This window comes from Medicago sativa, chromosome 6, assembly GCF_051527215.1.
Source record: "Medicago sativa cultivar Bolivia chromosome 6, Bolivia_mono, whole genome shotgun sequence".
Taxonomy (NCBI): domain Eukaryota; kingdom Viridiplantae; phylum Streptophyta; class Magnoliopsida; order Fabales; family Fabaceae; genus Medicago; species Medicago sativa.
The window spans coordinates 21,524,462-21,545,211 of NC_140754.1; the positions used below are offsets into that span (position 1 = coordinate 21,524,462).

At 32.3% G+C, this 20,750-nt stretch overlaps 2 protein-coding genes across 3 annotated transcripts; one reads left to right on the plus strand and one right to left on the minus strand.

The window, feature by feature from the left end:
* The first annotated feature begins 1,429 nt into the window (after positions 1-1,429).
* LOC146913659 (uncharacterized) lies at positions 1,430-13,038 on the plus strand. 2 transcript variants are annotated; one of them, XM_085716887.1, is made up of 6 exons: positions 1,430-1,803; positions 7,932-8,078; positions 9,236-9,471; positions 9,577-9,805; positions 11,821-12,228; positions 12,533-13,038. In XM_085716887.1, exons 1-6 carry the CDS (start codon positions 1,491-1,493, stop codon positions 12,787-12,789), a joined length of 1,590 nt encoding a protein of 529 aa, XP_085573013.1. In that variant the 5' UTR covers positions 1,430-1,490; the 3' UTR covers positions 12,790-13,038. The 2 variants fall into 2 exon arrangements, with proteins under 2 accessions (XP_085573013.1, XP_085573014.1); XM_085716888.1 differs by lacking the exon at positions 1,430-1,803 and adding an exon at positions 5,410-7,085.
* Positions 13,039-14,918: 1,880 nt separating this feature from the next.
* Positions 14,919-16,759, minus strand: LOC146913660 (uncharacterized). The gene is made up of 4 exons (XM_085716890.1): positions 16,231-16,759; positions 15,813-16,031; positions 15,600-15,689; positions 14,919-15,321 (listed from the first exon to the last, which is right to left on the minus strand). The coding sequence occupies exons 1-4, from the start codon at positions 16,672-16,674 to the stop codon at positions 15,091-15,093; spliced, it is 984 nt and encodes a 327-aa protein (XP_085573016.1). The 5' UTR covers positions 16,675-16,759; the 3' UTR covers positions 14,919-15,090.
* Positions 16,760-20,750: the final 3,991 nt, after the last annotated feature.

Genomic DNA, 20,750 nt, shown 5'->3' on the forward strand with positions numbered 1-20,750 from the left:
GATATTTATTTTAGGATAAATATTTGGAAATCAGATTTCTTGCCGTCAGAAAACCTACAGTGACGCGACTGACACATTCAAAGTCGTTGAATTAGAATTAGATGGACCAAACTTTGATACAACTTTTAATTTTTTTAAAACTTTTTTTTAAAAAAAAAACTATGTATCTAGTCTAAAAACTGACTAATTCAGGAGATCAATTCCGCTGTCAAATAACGGGTCCCCATTCAAAAACAAAACAAAATTTTGTAAGGATTAGCTCACGGTAATTGACATCGAGAGGATTCAAACTTAAGACCTTAAAAGAAATACACTCTAAAGTTTCAAGCCTACACCATTCCTACCAAAAAACTAAAATATTTAACTTAAAACTTAACATTTAATCTAACTTGGAGGACTTTGATCGATTCCTAAACCTTATTTGATGTTCCCCAACTTGTCACTGGTATCAGTGGCCCGTTGATGGACTTATAACGACACTCTAACACTCAACTTAATTAGATGTTAAGAAGCTTAGACGTTTTTCTCATAATAAGATAGTGTTCTTTTTTTTTTTACAATGAATTTCTCTTTCATAGGTAGTTGACAACGCCACATAAATACATTGATCAAATAGTTACACGCTTTACGCCATTTATGATACACAAACCAATCAACCATTTGATCTTACTTAGAGGATTCATATCGATTCTAATACCTTATCGACTTTTCTCCATCTCGTCGCTAGTATTGGTAATCCTTATCTAAACTCATACTCCCTCCGGCTACATTTACAAGCAAAAAACAATTTTTTAGATAAATTGAATAATTAATGTATCTAATCTATAAATGTGACCGGATACATAAATTATTCAATATACCTAAAAAGTACTCCCTCCGTCCCAGAATAACTGACCCATTTTCTAAAAAAAAGTGTCCCAAAATAACTGACCCATTTCAATTTTCAATACAACTTTTATCATTCCCAATACAATATAACACTAAATAATACTACTTTTATCATTCTCAATACAATATATTCCACTTTCCCCTTTATTTATACATTTTTCTTAATATGTGTGAAAAACAAAATTGTGTCAATTAAATTGGGACGGAGGTAGTAATTTTTTTGCTTATAAATATGACCAGAGAGAGTACGTCTCAACGGACTTTTCGAAACTCTACCAACACACATGTTCCAATAGAAAACACATTAAAGTTTATAAATGTGACTAATGGAAGTATGTCTCACCGGACTTTTCAAAACTTTTCCAATACACAAGTTTCAATACAAAACAACATTAAAATAAGTTTTCCAATATAAATGTTACACGTGTAACATATAGCTAGTAATACCATAGTACCACCTCACCATCATTCTTTTCCATTACACTGTCAGTGTATTCATCCAACATATATAAACCAAACCAAAAACCAAAACATTAAAACCACTCCAACACGAGAAAAAAAAACCAAAACCTTAAACAAAAAAACATCATCATCGTTCAACAATGTACAAGACCAAACTTCAAGAACTATGTCAGAAAAATTCATACCCTCTTCCGGAATACCTAACAACCCGTGAAGGACCACCACACAATACTCGTTTCTCAACAACTGTTACTGTTAACTCCGTTTCCTTCTCTTCGCCTGAACCATCACGCAATGTTAAGGGGTCTCAAGATTCTGCTGCTATGGTTGCTTTTCATCATTTGGAATTGATGAAAAACCCTACTCCTGGTTCTCCTTTTCTTCAAGATTTTGGTTCTTTTCCTCAACCACAACCTTGTTTGTCTGCTGGTTCAGTTTCATCCATGTCTCAAGGTATGGTTTTGGTTTTGTTGTTAATTTTGTGATTTTGATTTTGATTTTGTTTTTGTTCACATGCATTAAAATATTATATGTTATAAGGAAATTTTTGTGATCGAATTGACTTATTTGAGTTTATCTGCTGACATAACGAAATTTATGATTGTTGTTAATGTTTTTGTGGTTTTGATTTTGTTGATTTAATTTGTTTACACATGCATTGAATATTTGTTTAGGTATTTTAAGATTTAGGTTTTGTTTGAATTGATTTATTTGAGTTTATCTGCTGGCGTAAGTTTTGTGATAATCTATGAAGCACGGACAGTCCTCGGATAAGGCATGTCCCAGTGTCAGACACATGTCGTGTCCGACACGACACCGACATATATAATTACATTGAATTATGTGTTTTTTAAAAAAAAAATAGTTGTGTCGGCATGTCAGTGTCCGTGTCCGTATCCGTGCTTCATAGGTGATAATGTTGTTTGGGTGATTGAACTTATGAATACAGCTTATGACATGTCAACATTATGGGTTTGTGCCCTTTTCTGATCTGATGTTGATTATGTTTATTTTTTTTTTTTTTATGGATTTGATTTGTTGGCATAAGAACTTGATTATAAATTTTTTTTTCAGGTTATTTTAATAAGTTAATCAGGATAACTTATGAAAATAACTTGTAGCTTATACGAAAACAATTTGACTGTGTTATAGAAGTAAGGCCTGTTTGGATTGGCTGTTTTGGAGAACTTATGAAACCAGCTTATGACATTGTTCATAAGCTGTTTTGAGCTTAATTTCATAAGTTCTCCAAGATAGTTTAGATAGTATTGTCAAATAGCGGCGATAGTAGAACGATAGTGTTATAGTATAGCAGATTTTGATGAATCGACTACGGAAACCGCAATACGATCCTAGTTTCAGTATTAGCGAAACAATGACCGTTATTCAGTTTCTACTAGCTGATATGGCGCCAAAAGAGGAAAAAGGAAAATTTTAGGATTTTTTTCAATAAAACTGAAGAATCTGCATGTGTACCAAACATGACCTGTTATAAAAGTAGAAAAAAAAAGAGTTAATGAGTATTACTTCTATATTCGTTGTAATATGTAAACCTTTCAATATGGAAGCTACATTTTTCCATCATTCCCTTCTTTATCTACATGCAGCATACCTTTTTTTTCTTTTCTATATAAATGACTTATTTCAACCACTATGTGGCATCCGCTTTTTTGTGGCACAGCTATTTGCTATTTCACATAGTCGATTTTTGGCGTTTCAAATAGCGGCTTTTTGGCATCTCATTGTTTTCCGCAATTCGCTGTTGATAACGCTGAGTTTGGACAGAAAGTCGCTAAATGTATATAATTAAAGGTAGACAATCCCTATACAAAAAGTTTCATACCATCACTGCATAAAGAATGTTTTATTCATAAAGATTTTTTTTTATCCATCGACTAAATGTACGCGGAGACATATGAGACATATTTGGTCTATTAAAAATTGAGAAGCACCAATTTAGTTCTTAAGAATGTCAAATGTGTCATTTAAGTTCTCTTAGAGATTAATTTGACACACATTTGTCATTTTTAAGGATGAAATTGGTACTTTTTATTTCTCATGATTAAATAGGTCTTACCGTATATGGCGAAAATACTTAAATTGGCTGGGATACAATGTGTCGACATGTATTTGGTGTCTGAAAAATGAAAAGTACCAATTTGGTTTTGAAGAATGTCAAATGTGTCCTTTTTCGTATAATTTTTAGTGGCATTTTAGTTCTATTAGAGACTAATTTGACAACTTTAAGGATGACATTGATTTCTCATGATCAAACAGGTTTTTTGTGTTTTTTGTCGGGATCTACGTGGATATTTACTCTAATTAATGCATTTCGTTTTAGAACATAAATTGTGATTATCGAATTGTACTTGTTCATGTTATTCACAAAATTATTTGCTTTGTCTGTTCTGAGGGTTTTATTTCGATTTTATTAAGGGAATCTGTTACTGTTGATTCATGTTGTTTGATCTGCTTTCTCATTTTAAGTAAATCTGTTACTGTTTTGTTTCAATATTTTTAAAAATTGTTTGGGACACTTTGTAGTTCAAAGTGAAAATAACAGTCAAAGTTTTAAATATTGGCATCCTTGACACGGAAAATTGACCGAGTTGGTCTCAATCGCTGTCGGCAAATTAATGAGTCTATATGTTTGATTGAGGGGGACTGGAGGGATTTTAATTAAAGGGAAATACTAATTTATATATTAAACCCTGATAACATTATCAGGACCAATTTGAGTATTTCCACAATTAATTAAAACAATTGTTATACCTTACAAGTGTTAAAAAATATTTATGCGGGCATCTAATCAAATCATACTATGATGTCAATTACTATAGTACATCTTAAAATATCTCTACATAGATCAACTAACTAATCTACTAATAAAAGATATAATCAGATGCATATGTAGAGATGTTGATGTGTTCTCTTAAGTACTCAATTGAACTTCAGAATTTCTGATAAGGTGCGGACTGCAGAAGAAAAAAGTAAAAAAAAGCTTGTACACACATCTCATACGAACTGCTCTGCTAGGTTTGGCTGCTAGGGTTTCCCGGCGGCCTTCTCCTTGTTTTTCGCGGCCGTCCTCTTATTTTCCGGCAGCTTCCTTTCGTTTTTGCGGCTGACCTGCACCCATCTCCTCCCAGTTTCTCTCTTGTGGACATCAACTGTCTGTGATATGTTTGGATTGATAATTTTGGGGTGATCGCAATCGTGTCAATGCCTTAGGTATTGCAAAGATTGAACCACGATCTTCCATTACTTCGATCTAGGCGTGGCTACGGGCATGTTTATGACTGAGAATACAGGGAAGGGCCCATGTGCACCTTCGTCAATGGCCTTTGTGTGCTCTTGGCCGTATGTTGCGGATGGCCTTCAACCCATTCCGAAAAAGCAAGTCCAACCTGCGACGGTTTCTTTTGTTCTGGCTCTCTGTGGTTCTTTAACAACAATTGATGAACAATTACCGCTTCCTGTAATCAAAGGAGACTCACTTAGTATCAAGATTTCCCAGGAAGATTATGAGAAGGGAATTGATGACTGCAAGCGCTTACTCCATGGTCGTATGGTTATGAGTAAGGGAGATAAACCTTACACGGCTAAGGATTTATTTCTGAAGCTTTCTAAATTATGGAAATTATCAGGGAATTGGAAACTGGTCTCTTTTGGGAGAGGTTTCTTTGAGTTTGAATTCTCTTCACTGGAGGACATGAGAAAGGCATGGGCACATGGTACTATGAATTTAATAAAATTTTCGAGCAAGGTGGTAGAGGATGGGGGTAGCTGTGGGGTGCCAACCTGGTTGGGATGATAAGTAATCTCCTGATGCCTTCCTTCACTTTTGATTCATCAAAAAAAAAAAAAAATATGCATATGTAGAAAAATTATTGAATATAAAATAAATCCTCAAAAGAGTGAAGAAAGTGAAAACGCAGAAACAACAACGATGTGTGCTGAAATGACAGCAATGACATGTGCAGAGACATACCTGGAGAAAATGATAAAATCGAAACGGAAAGAGAAGGCTGAGGAAGAGAAGAGAGATTAGGATGTAAAGGAGCTGAAATAGGGTTTAGTTGAGAGCAATGATTAAATGCTGACATAGCAGCGTTGTTTTTAGATCATTTGACGGATTTTGAAGCACAAGGACAAAGTTGAGGAAAAGAATCGAGATGAAGAAGCAATTGAGCTGAAACAGGGTTTTGTTGAGAAGTGATCAGATGCAGACATATCAGCGTTGTTTTGGGATGATTTGACGATTTGTGAAGCGGAAAGACAAGGTTGAGGATAAAAATTGAGGTTAGGAAGAAAAGGAGCTGAAATATGGTTTTGTTGAGAGAAGTGATTAGATGCAGACATAGCCGCGTTATTTTGGGATAATTGGACGAATTCTGAAGTAGGAAGATAAGGTTGAGGATAAGAATCGAAATTAGGAAGAAAATGAATTTTTTCAGCATTGTTTTGGGATGATTTGACGGTTTGTGAAGCGGAAAGACAAGGTTAAGGAAAAGGAGAAGTAATAGGGTTTTGTTCAGAGAAGTGATTAGACGCAGACGTCGCAACGTTGTTTTGGGATGATTTGATGGTTTGTGAAGGTTTGTGTGAGGTGGCTAATTTATATATTAAACCCTGATAACATTTCATGTTACAAGAGAATGATCACTCACAACCTCGTTTCTCATCTACCGTCGGCGGCGGAGCTTGAAAGGTTTGTGTGAGGTGTGGCTAATTTTCTTAATTGTATATACTATAGAAGTATATATACTTTTCCATAAATTTGAGTAGGTGATACTCGTTGTTTAGTGGCTATTGCTATTTAACTTTTGCTCCGTGAACATGGTTCGAATCCACCTTTTGCATTGCAAAAGGATCCATATCCTAGTTGCAAAAGGATATGGAACACATAATTTTCTTAATCTGAAGGTGTCTTAATGGTTATATACACATATTATAGTATATTTCATATTATACATATTATGTTTTGCACATATATGACCAAGTTACACAGCGGTCCAGCGGTAGTGTTCAACTGGCGAGCAGCATGTTATGAGTTCGAAACTAGGATATGGATCCTTTTGCATTTCTTTTGTGTTTTTTTAAACAAGAAAGTTCTGCAATGCAAAAGGTGGATTCGAACTATGTTCAGGGAGCAAAAGTTAATAACCATAGCCAATAAACCACGAGTATCACCTACTCAAATTTATGGAGAAGAATATATACTTATATAGTATATACATTAAGAAAATTAGCCACCTCACACAAACCTTTCAAACACCGCCGCCGACGGTAGATGAAAAACGAGGGTTGTGAGTGATCATTCTCTTGTAACCTGAAATGTTATTAGGGTTTAATATATAAATAAGCCACCTCACACAATCCTTCACAAGCCATCAAATCATCCCAAACCAACGCCGCGAAGTCTGCCTCTAACCACTTCTCTGAACAAAACCCTATTGCTTCTCCCTTTCCTCAACCTTGTCTTTCCGCTTCACAAACCATGAAATCATCCCAAAACAACCCTGAAGAAATTCCTTTTCTTCCTAATTTCGATTCTTATCCTCAACCTTGTCTTCCTGCTTCAAAATTCGTTCAATTATCCCAAGACAACGCTCCTATTTCCGCATCTAATGGCTTCTCTCATCAAAACCCTATTTCACCTCCTTTACATCCTAATCTCTCTTCTTTTCCTCAACCTCCTCCTCCCGCTTCTTCGATTTTGTCATTTTCTCGAGGTATGTCTCTGCACATGTCATTGTTGTCATTACATCACATGCCGTTGTTGTTTCTGCGTTTTCACTTTCTTCATTCTTTTGAGGATTTAATTTATATTCAATGATTTTTCTACATATGCATCCGATTATATCTTTTATTAGTAGATCTGTGTAGAGATATTTGAAGATGTGCTGTAATAAATTGACATCATAGTATGATTTGATTAGATGCACGCATACGTTTTTGTTTTACACTTGTAAGAGATAACAATTGTTTTAATTCATCGTGTAAATACTCAAATTGGTCCTGATAATATTGAAGTGTGGTTTTTCATGATTCCCAAAATTATTTGTTGTTCTGAGGTTTTTATATTCGATTTTAAGAGGAATTCTACATATCCGTATTGTTATGTTTGGTATGCTTTCTCTATTAAGTGAATATGTTGCTGTTTTGTTTCAATGTTCAAAATAATTTGGTACACTTTTGTAATTAAAAATGAAAACAACGGTTAAATCTTGCAATCCTTGATATTTCGGCAAATTGACTGACGTGGTCTCAATTGCAGTCGGGGAAAACTTTGAAAACCTTGTTGTTTTAGCACATGTTGTTGATGTTTCAGCATTTTCCCTTCTTTTACTGTTTTAGTTAAATGGTTTTGGATGATAAATTGTGATTATTGAATTTGACCGTTCATGTTATCTATTGCTGCATCTGTTGAGGTTTTCTTTAACTTTTACGAAGGAAAATAGTGCTTAGAATTATAAGGATTTGTTTTGTTTCTGATTTTTTTCCTCGTTTTCTGGTTTTGCTTTTGTAAATTATATTCCATATATCTTAATCTTTACATAAGTTAATTGGACCTGTAGGTTCGCCTGTTCCCAACCCTGAAGTTGGAAGCACACTTCCTACAAACCAAGCGTTCCAACCAAATTCAGAACCAGTATGCCAAACTATTCAGATCAGTAGCCCTGTTGCTGCTGTTGCAAATGTCGTGAAAGAACAAGAACTGAAAAGTAATTTTATTTTCTCGGTCTTTTGTTTATTTGGTTAATTTGACACTCGGTTGAGGGGTACTAAGATTTTTATTTCATAAGAGGGAGCGAGGTTTTTGTAGTGGCAGATTTAAGCGACGGAATTTGAGTTTACTATTAACATGATTTATGCAAAATCTAAAATCAGAGACATTTTTTATCAGAGACATTTTCATTTATATTTTTTTCTCAATTAATTTATCTTTAGAATATGTAGTTACTTGATGTTTCTTTCCACAACTCTGTAAATGCATTTTTCGCTGTCTTTGTGCTCCATCTTGTGTTTTATCGTTATGATTATGCTATTTGATTCTTGTTTGAATATATATTTACTATAACTTTTGAAGCAATGTTGTTGGCTTGGACATTTGACAAAATAGACACGGAGAAACATCAAATTTAACAAACTGTAGGACATGCACACACACATGATTGAAAATTTAGGAAAAGAACCGATGATGCATATGTAGACACCCTCCTTAACACACACATAGCTTCAAGATTTACAAAATGAAACATGTTCTGTGTCCTTGCTTTATTTTTCGATGTTAAATGGCCATGTCGAGTTAAAATATGAAACAGATACATGACTAACATGTTTCCTTATTGCATTGGAACAATTTTCATGTCAGTGTGTCCTTGCTTTCTATAATATAGCATGTGTTATGCGCCATAAAACAATGGCTGATATCTATCAACTACTTTTGTTTACTATGGAGGCATCACTTCTATTTTCCCGGTTGGTTTGATTCAACTTTCATGCTTTAAGGGATTGTTTGGAGTTTTGTTCTGTACGGTCAGCTATAATGCCGATATAGTAACACTTGGATGTAAATGAACTGTAAATTTCTTCTAAATTTTCAATGATTTGTTGAATGGTAAACTTTGATCTGTGGAATTTATAAAGCAATAAAAAACAATGATCCTTAATGCTTTAGGGTGGGTTGGATACATAGATCAGTCAAGCCATAATAAGAGAAATTGAGAAAGAGGAAGGTGATAATATGAACATAACATATTTGCTCCTTTTGTTACTTATCCTTTCACTATTTTGGTTTTATACTCTTGTTCATGATTAATCATATTGACAATAGTATTACGTATTAATTTTGACTTTTCGACATTCAACTTTGTCATAGGTATGATGCATCTGTACAAGAGCCAACTGCAAAACTATGCTCAAAAGAGGAACTTAAAGCTTCCAGAGTATGCTCCTGAGTGGGAAGGTCCACCTCATAACATGCGTTTCCGGTGCAAAGTTACAATTGATGGACAGACCTTTGAGAGTCCTAGGTTCTTTTCTACATTGAAGGATGCTGAACATGCTGCTGCCGAAGTTGCTTTTAAGTCATTACAACCAGCTGGAGTTCAAGAGGCTAGTCTTAATCTCTTGTAGCCGATTAAATAATTTTCTTACTCTATAACTTAAATTCTTTTGTTTGGTTCTCTTTACATATCCATATGATTGTCTTAATTTCAGGAGGGCATTCTGATGTACAAGAACCTTTTGCAAGAACTGATTCAGAAGGAAGGAGGACTTCAGTTGCCTGTTTATAGTACTACAAAATCTGGTGAGGCTCACAGGCCTACATTTACTTCGCAAGTGGAGATTGAAGGGAAGGTATACACTGGACAAGAATCTAATACCAAGAAGCAGGCAGAGATGAGTGCAGCCAAGGTTGCTTATACAACTTTGAAAGAACTCAAAGGTATTTTATAATATTAGTGTCTCAATGTTTCATTCTAACACATGCCTATAGATATGGATAATTTAAACGACTTTATTTGTATCTCAGCATGCATTTGACTATTCTCAACTACAAAACATTGTAAAAGCAAGTATGGCGTAGCTTGTATCTTTATAGAGTTTTATTTTTGGACATGCATATTTGTTTATTTTGTGATTGAGTGCTCATAAGTCATAACTTATGCTGGCTTGATATCTTTATGCTTTAGTACTATAAAGTTAACTGAAAAGAACTAAACATGATCGTGTAGTCTTTCGTATTGACCAATTAGAAGATTCTCCACAAAACACCCCTGATCCCATCCAGACGCTGACGTGGCACGCCACTGTGTAATTATTTTAATTTTTATTTTTTTTTAAAACTTGACATGTGTGTAATGGACACTGATGTGGCATGCCACTGTGTAATTGTTTTAATTTTTATTTTTTTAAAATCTGACATGTGTGTAATGGTTCAAAAAATTATTTTTAAAAAGATAGAAAAAATATGAAAATTAATTTTCAAAAATTATAAAATAAGAAAAAAAATCATTTTTTTAAAAAAACGAAGAAAAATTGGATTTTTTTCAAAAAATAAAAAAATTCAGAAAAAAATATTAATTTTTTTCAAGTATTTTTTTTTACCAAAACATTTAAAAATTAGCTTATATTATTTTTTTAGAATATTTTTAAAATTTTAATTTAATTTGGATTTTTTTAAATTTTTTTCAAAAGTTTCAAAATATAGTAAGTTTAGGAAATTTTTTATTTTTTATATAATTTTTTGGGAAATATTGTTTATATAATCTATACTATATATATAAAGAAAACAACCTTTTTCAGCCCTCAGTTTTCAATACAAATAACACATGTAACAAATAGATAAGAATAAATTTAAATATTAAAAAAATTTCCAGATTTTTTTGTATCCTCAATTTTTAAATATTAAAAAATATTCTCAAATTTGTAATACATCGTAAAAAAAAAATTGGAATAAAATTTTCGAAAAAAAATCTGACTTTTCCTAAATTTTTAAATAAATTTGTATCCAGATTTTTAAAAATAAAAATATTTTCCAGATTTTTTTTATTGAGAAAATTTAAAAAACTTCTTTTTCAAAAAAAAAATCTGTTTTATTGAGAAAATTAATTTTCAGATTTTCGAAAAATATATATTTCAAAATTTTCGAAAATAATTTGAATTTTTTTTTATTCGAAATAAAAATTTTGAAATATATATATTTCAAAATTTTCGATAATAATTTTAAAAAATTTTGGAAAATATTTTTCGTAATAAAAAAAATCCTGAATTTTTTCTAATTTTTACAATTTTTTTAAAAAAAAATAGGTACAAATGCCATGTGTACCTTTAAAAAAAATGAAAAACAAAATTAATTATGCCGTTAGCACGCCACATAATCAGATATGCAAAGTCAGCGTGCCACTCAGCTCGCCACGTCAGCAATTCTGCACATTCACATGAGTCTGGGGCTAAAATCAAAGAATCTTATTTTACATGGTTGGAATCTAAACTTTTTTTTTTTACAGGGGGTAAACCGGAACTCGCCCAAATTACAGGGGGTAAAAACGTATTAACCTTTTTTTTTTTTTTTTACGCCATGGCCAATTTGTGAAGGATGGCGGTGCCGTGGCATTTCATGGTGGGTATGGCAGATTTTTTGCTTTCCACAATGGTCCGCCATTGATAACACTGTTATACTATACATCTTTCTTCTTTGCACTTGACTGTGTCTTTCCAAGTCTCCTCTTGCCTGTGGCGTTTCATGAATATTGAAATGATTTTAAGCTACTAAAGCGAAATATTGACTATAAGAACCTTTCAATTGCATTTTTGTTTTGTTTATCTAGTTATTGGATTATAGTGACATGTACATTAATTTTTTGTTCTCATCATTACCATCATCATCGTATTAGTATGTAAGAGACTGTTATCTTTTTATGCACTAGACATAATATTCATTGAACTTCTGTTTTTCAGCTCGTGGTGGACAAGCTCTTGAATTGTTTCGTAACGGCTCAAAGGCAAATGTTGTAACTGATCTGCAACAGCATTCTACTGGAGAGTCGTCTGACCGCTCAAAGGCAAATGTCATAACTGGTCTGCAACAGCATTCTGCTGGAGGATTCCCGGCAAGCCCTGGACCAGTCATCCAGAATCCACATAACACTGGTCTGCAACAACATTCTACTGGAGGATTCCCGGCAAACCCTGGACCATTCATCCAGAATCCACATAACACCGGTCTGCAACATCACTCTGCTGGAGGATTTCCGGCAAATCCTGGACCAGTCATCCAGAATCCACATAACACCGGTCTGCAGCATCATTCTGCTGGAGGATTGCCGGCAAACCCTGCACCAGTCATCCAGAATCTACATAACAAAGGTGAGTCACTAAAGCCTTTATCATTTCTACTGTTATATAAACTGACGAATAATATATATTTTTGTATCTTGTGCCGTACCTTCTATATATATTAGGAAAAATATATACTACTGTTAAATTGTCAACTTTGAATGGCATTAGTCTTAGATGAGAATGAGGTGTAATTTCAATTTTCAAGATTTAGTTTGCAATACATTAATAAAAAATCTATGTCTCTTCTGAAATAGTCAGTTTGAAGGAGATAAAGTTAGATCTTAGAACACATGATACTGTGATTTCATATACGTTTTGTTTTTTGTTACAGTGGAGGAAAAATCGTCATCATCTGGAAATGACTGCTCGAAAGTTTCTTTCCCATCCAAGCCTATTCCTACTTCAGTCTCTGACAGCAACAATGTTGATGTTGAGAGAAATAATGTGTCTTCAACTTCAGTAGGCACCCCACCAGGCCGACCGAGGGTCCGTGTTTACTCAAGAAAGACAAATGTTGAAATTGCACCTGGTGGTACTTTGATGCCGTGTAGCGACGACAAGTATGTTGCTTACTCCTATTCTGAATAAGATTATTGGAAAGCTGCAGATCATGTCCTTGTTGTATCAAACTTTGTCTCTGGAGTACATTCATGTAGAAAAAGAAGAATTGGAGCAGCTTAGTCAATAAGCTATGATAAACAACCCGGGTTTTATGCTTATAAGCACTCTGATAACTATTCCTTTACTTTTTATACTTCTTGTTTGCATGGCGAATTACATGCTAGCTATTTTTGGTACAATCTCAGAGTTATATATACTTCAAAGTTTATGGTACTATCATTTTTTTTTTTAATAATTTATTGTTTTTCTAAGTTTATCCTTTAAGAGAGAAGAGTAATTTGCTTCCTCTCAAATGCTGGAGAATCAAGGGGATGAGATCCTCTCTGATGAATATTTTTCTCACCAATTAGAGAAGTCCATAAGGCCTAGCTCAATAGGCAATGCAGATATTGTTAAGCTTGTCACTTTGTTCCGGGTCCGAACCCCTGAATCTCATAGTTATGTGTGTGACTTTCAGTGGTGCTTGTCACTTTATCTATTGCTCGAGAAAAATTGTATGGTTGGAGGAGAGGATCTCTACCTAGAGTCAATAGAGTAGCTCAAGAAAGGTAAATCTAAGCATATGAAGTATATGTTTGGTTCCATATTTGGGTGAGGCGAAATTGATTCTAGATGTGTATAATTGATTTTGACATGTTTGATTTCTTTGTAATATAAATTGTTTGTAAAATTTATTCTTATTTGAAGTTAGAAATGTTAGAAATTCTAGCTTCTGATTTTATAAATTGTTCAACTCACTTTTTTTTCAAAAAAAAAGAAAAACAAACTCACTTTTACATGAATTTATTCAAATATAAACCACTTTACCTTCAATTCAATTTTAGTCAAAATCAATTTTGCAAAACTAATTCATTCAAAATGTAATTTTTCCACTGCAAAACCAAACATAGGCTATCAAGAGCCTATAAGAAGGCTACAAGAGAGTTGAGAAGGAATTGTGGAGGCGACTAAGGAATAGTACCATGCACTATATACAAATTCTTATGTCTTTTTGGTTGAACATATGGTTTCTTTTTTATATCTTAGATACAAAAGTTACACATATTTATAAGCTTTTTTTTATGGAACATATTTATAAGCTTGTATAACATAGGATAGAGGGGAAATATAATCAAATTTAATAAATAATTTTAAAAATAGTATTTTTTTAGCAAAATTAAAATGGAGATAAGAATTTGTATGACTAAAAAAAGGTTTTCTTAAAATTATTTATTAAATTTGATATTAATCAAATATGCTTATATTTCCCCTCTACCCTATGTTATACAACTTTAATTTTTAAATTTGATAATAATTTTAAAAATAGTCTTTTTTGTCACTATCAAACAAGTTTTCTTTAGTCATACAAATTTATACGCTCTAATATATCAATTTTGTCTTACCAAACAAACCTTTCTTCACAATCATATAATTTATTTGCAGAACATATTCGATTAATATTAAATTTGATTAAATTTAAATAATTTGATTTATAAGCTTTCTTCACAATCAACTAAACTTTAATTTTTATAAGTATGAAAATGGAGATAATTTTTATTTTTATTTTACCATAGAAATAAATTTCTTATGATAGTGACGAGTTGGTTTCTGACCTAGGTTTTTTATGATACGAGACAAAATTGAGTTGTGCTTGGTTCAACAAAAACTAGATTAATACTTTATCTTATTGTGTCCCTTAACATCTAATAAGTCCTTAATGTGTATTAGTTAGTACACTCTAATTTAAGAGGTGACTAGCATTATAGGAGTCATAAGTGGTTTGGTGGTATTGTGTGAATATGGCCGTTTAAAAAATGAGATGACCAGCATGGAAATATCATAACAAGTGGAGAGAAACATGTCATATGAGAGAAGAAAAAAGCATGGAAAATGGAATATGAGATTCCACTATATCTTCTTAGTTTAATAGTTAAACTCAAAACAACATTGACAAGTAGACATTTTATTCATTTACTTATCATTCATCTTTTGCTAAGACATTGACAAGTAGACTCCAAATTACCAAACAAATCTCATGTTTCTGACTCAACTCTATATATAATAGTTGCATAAAAGAACTAAAAGAAATAGCCAAAAAATATGGTTTGCACATAAAGTACTTAAAAGATAGCAAAATTTGCTTTGCTTCTTAAAAAGGGACATAATTTTTTTAACATTGTCAAATATAAAACTATAGGATACAATTAATTAAGCCACATAAGTTATTCAACTCATAAAGAAACTCAAAAAAGCTAATATGAATTACATTGTTCTCAACAAGTTTTGTTGCTAATTGCTATAGATGTTAGAAGGGGTACAAGATTTTGTAGCCAAGGCAACTAGAAAGTCTCTATAATCCCCACATGGAATGCTTTCACATATAGCATCACCAAGTTCCTTCTCATACTTTTCCTGGAAAATCCTTCTAATCTCATCCATGTCTATATCTGCCCTGCTCACCAATGTTCTTGCCAAACCTCCTATGTCTCTTTTTTCCCTCTTGATGCTTGCATATAGTTCCTGCCATTATTAACTCAAATTGTTAATACAATTCTAATATTCGATTAGGTTAAATATGTTTCTGATCCGATTAAAGTTAGCAAAATTTGATTTCGGTCATGTAAATTTTGTATTATATCGACTATCTAACCAATGTGTTTTTAGTCACTCATCAGTCTCTTGAGAACTAAAAAGTAAAAACACAATTTTTGGCAATTTTTTCTAATTAATTTATGAATAAATTTTTTATGACCAAAATTAGAATTTGTAGAAGAAACAAAGATTAGAAAAAGGGTTACCTTTGCATAATAATATGCTTGATTGCAAATGCAGTTCACAACCACCATTAGAGCTTTACCAAATTGTCCATAATTTCCCCTCTTGATAGACTAAAACAAAAAATGCATTGAAGACACATAAGCAAATTTAAAATCTATATTAAATAATGAAAATAGATTAAATGAGGCAAGAAAAAAGAGGATAATTACTAGCATAATCTTATTATTTAGTACCTTTGTGTAGTCATGCCCATAAATGTGTTTATAACTCAAAAATGTTAGTTTCAATTGTGGAATACTTCTCTTGCTTAAAATTTCTAGCACAACAGCTTCATCTATAGCTCCTAAACTTCCCTCTCCAGTTTCATATAGCCTCCTTGCATCACACTTAGATATATGATGGCTAATATCTGCTTGGTGAGCTTTATGTGATGCTGACAATGCCATAAGAATCTGCATAATCAAATAGATCAAACCTTTTTTCTTTAAATTTGCAAAAAAAATGAAAACTTTTTCCGATAAAGAGTGTTTGCCAATAAGTTCAACTGGTTTAAGTTAAGAGTTAAAAAGTCGGGTCTCAAACTCTGGTAAAAGAGAAAAATATGAACATAAAATCTAATTTACTAATATTTGTCTATACACATATCCTTACCTTTTGAAATGGATGTGGAGGGTCCAAATTCATAATATCTTGGTCCAATTGTCTTCTAAACATTTTGTGATATGCTTGAGTTATGAGAACGACATGACTTGATTTCCTACCTACAAAAATCTCCACAAGAGCCTTGAAATTAGTCTCATCTTGTTGAAGAGCTTCCCTAGCCACAAAAGCATCTCTATCATGTGGACAAAGCATCCATAAAGACAAAGTAGAAAATTTCATAGAAGAAAAACCATCTTCATCATATCTTTGAAGTTGACTTATCAAGTCTTCACCATACACTGTCTTATAAGTCTCCCTTAGTTGTTGTCTTTCATGGAGGGTTAAGCAAGCAAGAGATGGAACAAGTTGACTCAAACCACCTAAAGAATCATGAATTTTCTTGCAATCAAGCTCAAAATTATGGTTTGTCATGGTTAGAATGTTAGTAGCCATATGTGGAAAAGAAAACTATGGAATGGTCTTATTTGTTGAAAGTAGATAGTTGAGATGACTATTTTACATGTATTTAAGTAGCTATTACTTGATGGGCAAGGCAAGAATACTACTTTTTGGAAAGGAAATTGGGCTATGGTGGACTCAATGGCCAATAAGTAACTTTTTTGTATATTTCATTGATTAAAAAGATGGTTTTAAATTAATTGAATTTTGTAAAATTAATTTTGGCCAAAAGGGTTGAAAGCAAAGTGGTTAATATTTGAATATATTTACATAAAAATGACTTGAATAAAAAATTTAAACTTAAAAGTTAATCATAGAAGTAAATTTCTAAATCGTCGATCCGGAATCAAAATCAATTCTATTAGAAATATTTAGTATCTGTTTGGATGGACAGCTGCAAATCACGTTTTCCTTGAAATCACGACAAAGAACCACTTTAACGTAGAAGCTCTAATTCTCAACTTCTTAAAATCATGTCAGATTTACATCGAATAATCAATTCTAAGTATTTTATAACGTTATGCCTCTCCTAAAATTTAATCTAAATTTAGTAAAGTGGGGGATTAAAAGTTGAAAAAGATGAGCGGTAAGTGAAATTTCTAGGTATTGAGTTAAAGGGGTAAGTGAAGTTTCTGTGCAATGAGTTGATGGTGATGTGTAACGCAGGTTGTACTTATAATATGCTTGCCATGTGAAGTTTGTTTCTTAGCTGAAATTGTCAATGGTGTCCAAGTAGACTATGAGTCCACCATCATACCTTTACAGCAACTTTTTCACCACTCGTGTCCTAACATCAACCACTTTTTGAGTTCATATTTAATGAGTTTTGAATTATATACTAAGTTTTTTTTTTATTATTTTTGTCGATTATGTTAATGTCTCAGTTGTCATAATGAAGAAGGGTATATTTTATTTTCAAAAGGTGACATCAATCATACTTAATGTTTTAGACGATTTTTAAATACCGATTTACAACATAGACCACTTATCAAAACAATACATCATAGAACTTGTCATTTATTTATTGTAAGTAAGAGTAAATTTTTCGTACCCATTTGATGTAGTCTAGCGGTTAATTTGAGATTTTAGAGTTTACTCCTCTCAAGAACTCAGGTTTGAGCCACCGTAAGTGGACGGTGAAAACAGTCCCCTCGAATTAGTCGGTTCTTGAATCAGATATCAAGTTTAAAAAAAAAAGTAAATTCTTTATAAATACATAAATATTATCATAGAACTTGGTACTTGTATGCTAATTAACACACATTATAAAGTCCATTCAATTCATTATTCGGTGTGCAAGTCCATAATTAGCTTTGTTTTGACTGACTTTAAATGGGATCCCGCAAGTAGGCGGTGGTATTCGTTCCCTCGAATTAATCGGTTCTTAGATTGGATACCGAGTTTAGAAAAAAATAGTAAATTCTTCGTAAATAAATAAATATTAATATATTATCATAGAACTAAGCACTTGTATGCTAATTAAACACACTATGAAGTCCATTCAATTCATTATGTTCACTACCGTCAGTCCATGTTTTTTCAAAGGTTCACATCTCGGTCACTCCCTCAATAAATATGATTATGTAAGTAAGGGATGCAACAAATTCACATAACATGAATGTTCAATTGAAACTAAATTAAAGGTAATCCAACAAGTAACAAAATGAAAAAAAGAAGTTCATCATCAAATATCAAGCTCTATGCTTAAAAAATGGTATAAGAATAATAAGAGTTATAAAGAACTACCCACGAGCGCTTACATGAGATGATACGAGTCTATTCTAACTTAATCAAGGTCTTGTCAAACTCAAGACTTGAAGGATTAGTCTCCACAGTTGCGTGCGCGGAGGATACTCGATTTTAAAAAAAAAAATATAAGGAATTGTCAGGCCAAGCCAAAGAGAAATGAGAAGAACAAAATCTTGGTCAAAGTATTCAAGCTAAGTCTACAAAACTAGTTTAAGAACTCTTAAATTCGAAGTGTTGTATTTTTTTCAAAGTGCTCAGGTCCTTAAATAAGAGAATTAATAGAGTCATTATTTAAAGATTGCCAACTCATCAAATTCGTCCTTGAGATGTTTGATATGTTACATTCTCTTTATCTTTGAATTTCTTTGTTTGTTTCTGCACGTGGTCAGAAGAAGAGAAATTGTACTATTAGAGCTTGAAAGCGACCTTTCTTCAGAAGAAAACAAACGAATCAGAGTCACGTAGACTGCTGACGTCGTCATAACTTGTTTCCTTCTGAGGCTTAGTCTATCAAATCTTGTTCTCATCATAGTCTTCAAAACATCTTCTGATCAGAGCTTTGACTTTTTGTTGATCTTTCTTCAAATCATTTTTAAAGTCTTCAGAAGTTTCTAATGCTTTTTCTTGAGTACCAAAATGCTTTTTCTTGTGCTCAGAGCTTGATATATCATAACGACTTTGAAGTCAAAATTTAATTATATGGTCCTACACACTTAAACATACATTAGAGTATTCAGTTGTTCTTCCATACATTGTTATCATCAAAATTTTAGAGATATAATTCTAAAACATACTTTGGTTCTTCTTAAAAAAAAAACATACTTTGGTTCAACACTTTTATTAAATGATGTTATCTCGATCCATATCAAATGATTTCAGGTAATTTAAAAGTCCATGGAGATGATTTAACAATGTGTTCTGTAAAAATATTTATCCCCAAAAGAAATTATCAATCGGTGTAATAGGACTCAAATATGACACACTAATGTAACTTGATCAATCACTGCTCTGTAATATTTTCATTTGAAATTTCTAGTGGACCAATATGCAATAAAAAGGTACAAAAAAAGGAAAATAATTAGCATAATAGTTAAATTTAAAGTATCTAAATAAATAAAAAAATACAATTAAGCAGTATACTTTAGACTACAATATAGTATCGTAAAATATAATATTAATTATTTTTTCATGTACTTTATAATTTGACCACGAATTGAGTGTCAAACATGAACAAGTATTGGTGAAAAGGCTTCACTTAACATATGTGGGTGATTCAAGTTAACTGATCTATGATAATCACATGGTGCAGGATTACACTTGCATCCTCTTGTGGATGAAGAGGGATTCATCTTGCAATTTCTCTTCTACAAAAAGGCAAGTTGCTTTCTTCTAATGTGGTCATTGAGAATTATCTCTAGAAATACATTGATTGTTATAGTTTTCTCACTAATTTAAACTTGGAGAGGATAATTGACCATGATATTTTATTCACTAAGATAGTTGTCTATATAGTAATAATACAACTCTTTTTTTTTTTTTTGTTTAAGCAAAGTATCATTTGCTTACAATTGCAAAAAATAATATCTCAGAGGCAACTATAATCTGTTTAAAATATTTTTTTTAGGGAAAAACTCTATTTAAGACGTTAGCTACAGCTTCTCCAAATAAAAAGTTTTTATTTGTACAGATATAAGATCAATAATTGACTATTACTTTTTTCATCCTACGAGTATCTCGCACGTGCTATTTAAATTCTAAAATCCAAAATCTTTCAACGTATTTTGGAGGTTTTTATGAGGTAATTATGACGTTCGGATTCTATAATTCGAACTGCATAGAGAGCGAGAAATCAATAGGGTGGGAAAAGAAGGGGTCTAATTAATTTCATGTTAAGTGTATGGACTAAGCCCACTTATTAATGGACCTTTAGCTATCCCAATCAAACATTAAAAGGCCCACTTTCTAAATAAAATCCATTTGTAATAGAAAATTTGCTCTTTAGACACCTATGCTTTGATTGCAAATACCTTGAAGTTACTAAAATTCTCCAACGACAATTAATTACTGTTCGTTGCTGAGTAATAGTTAATTGCCGCTCGCTGTTGAACGGTTATTAATTCCTATTCCATTGTGAGGCTATATCAGAAACAAAAACAACACCCATCACATATTCAAACTCATTTAATAAGTTTTCATTTAAAAAATTGTTATATTTGTGTTGTGATCATTTTGCAAACTATTTCAAAGCATATATGTTTACCAAATCTTTTATTGATGCGCTTTAGTTCAAGTCTTTAACCGTAGCTGATGGCGGTGATATC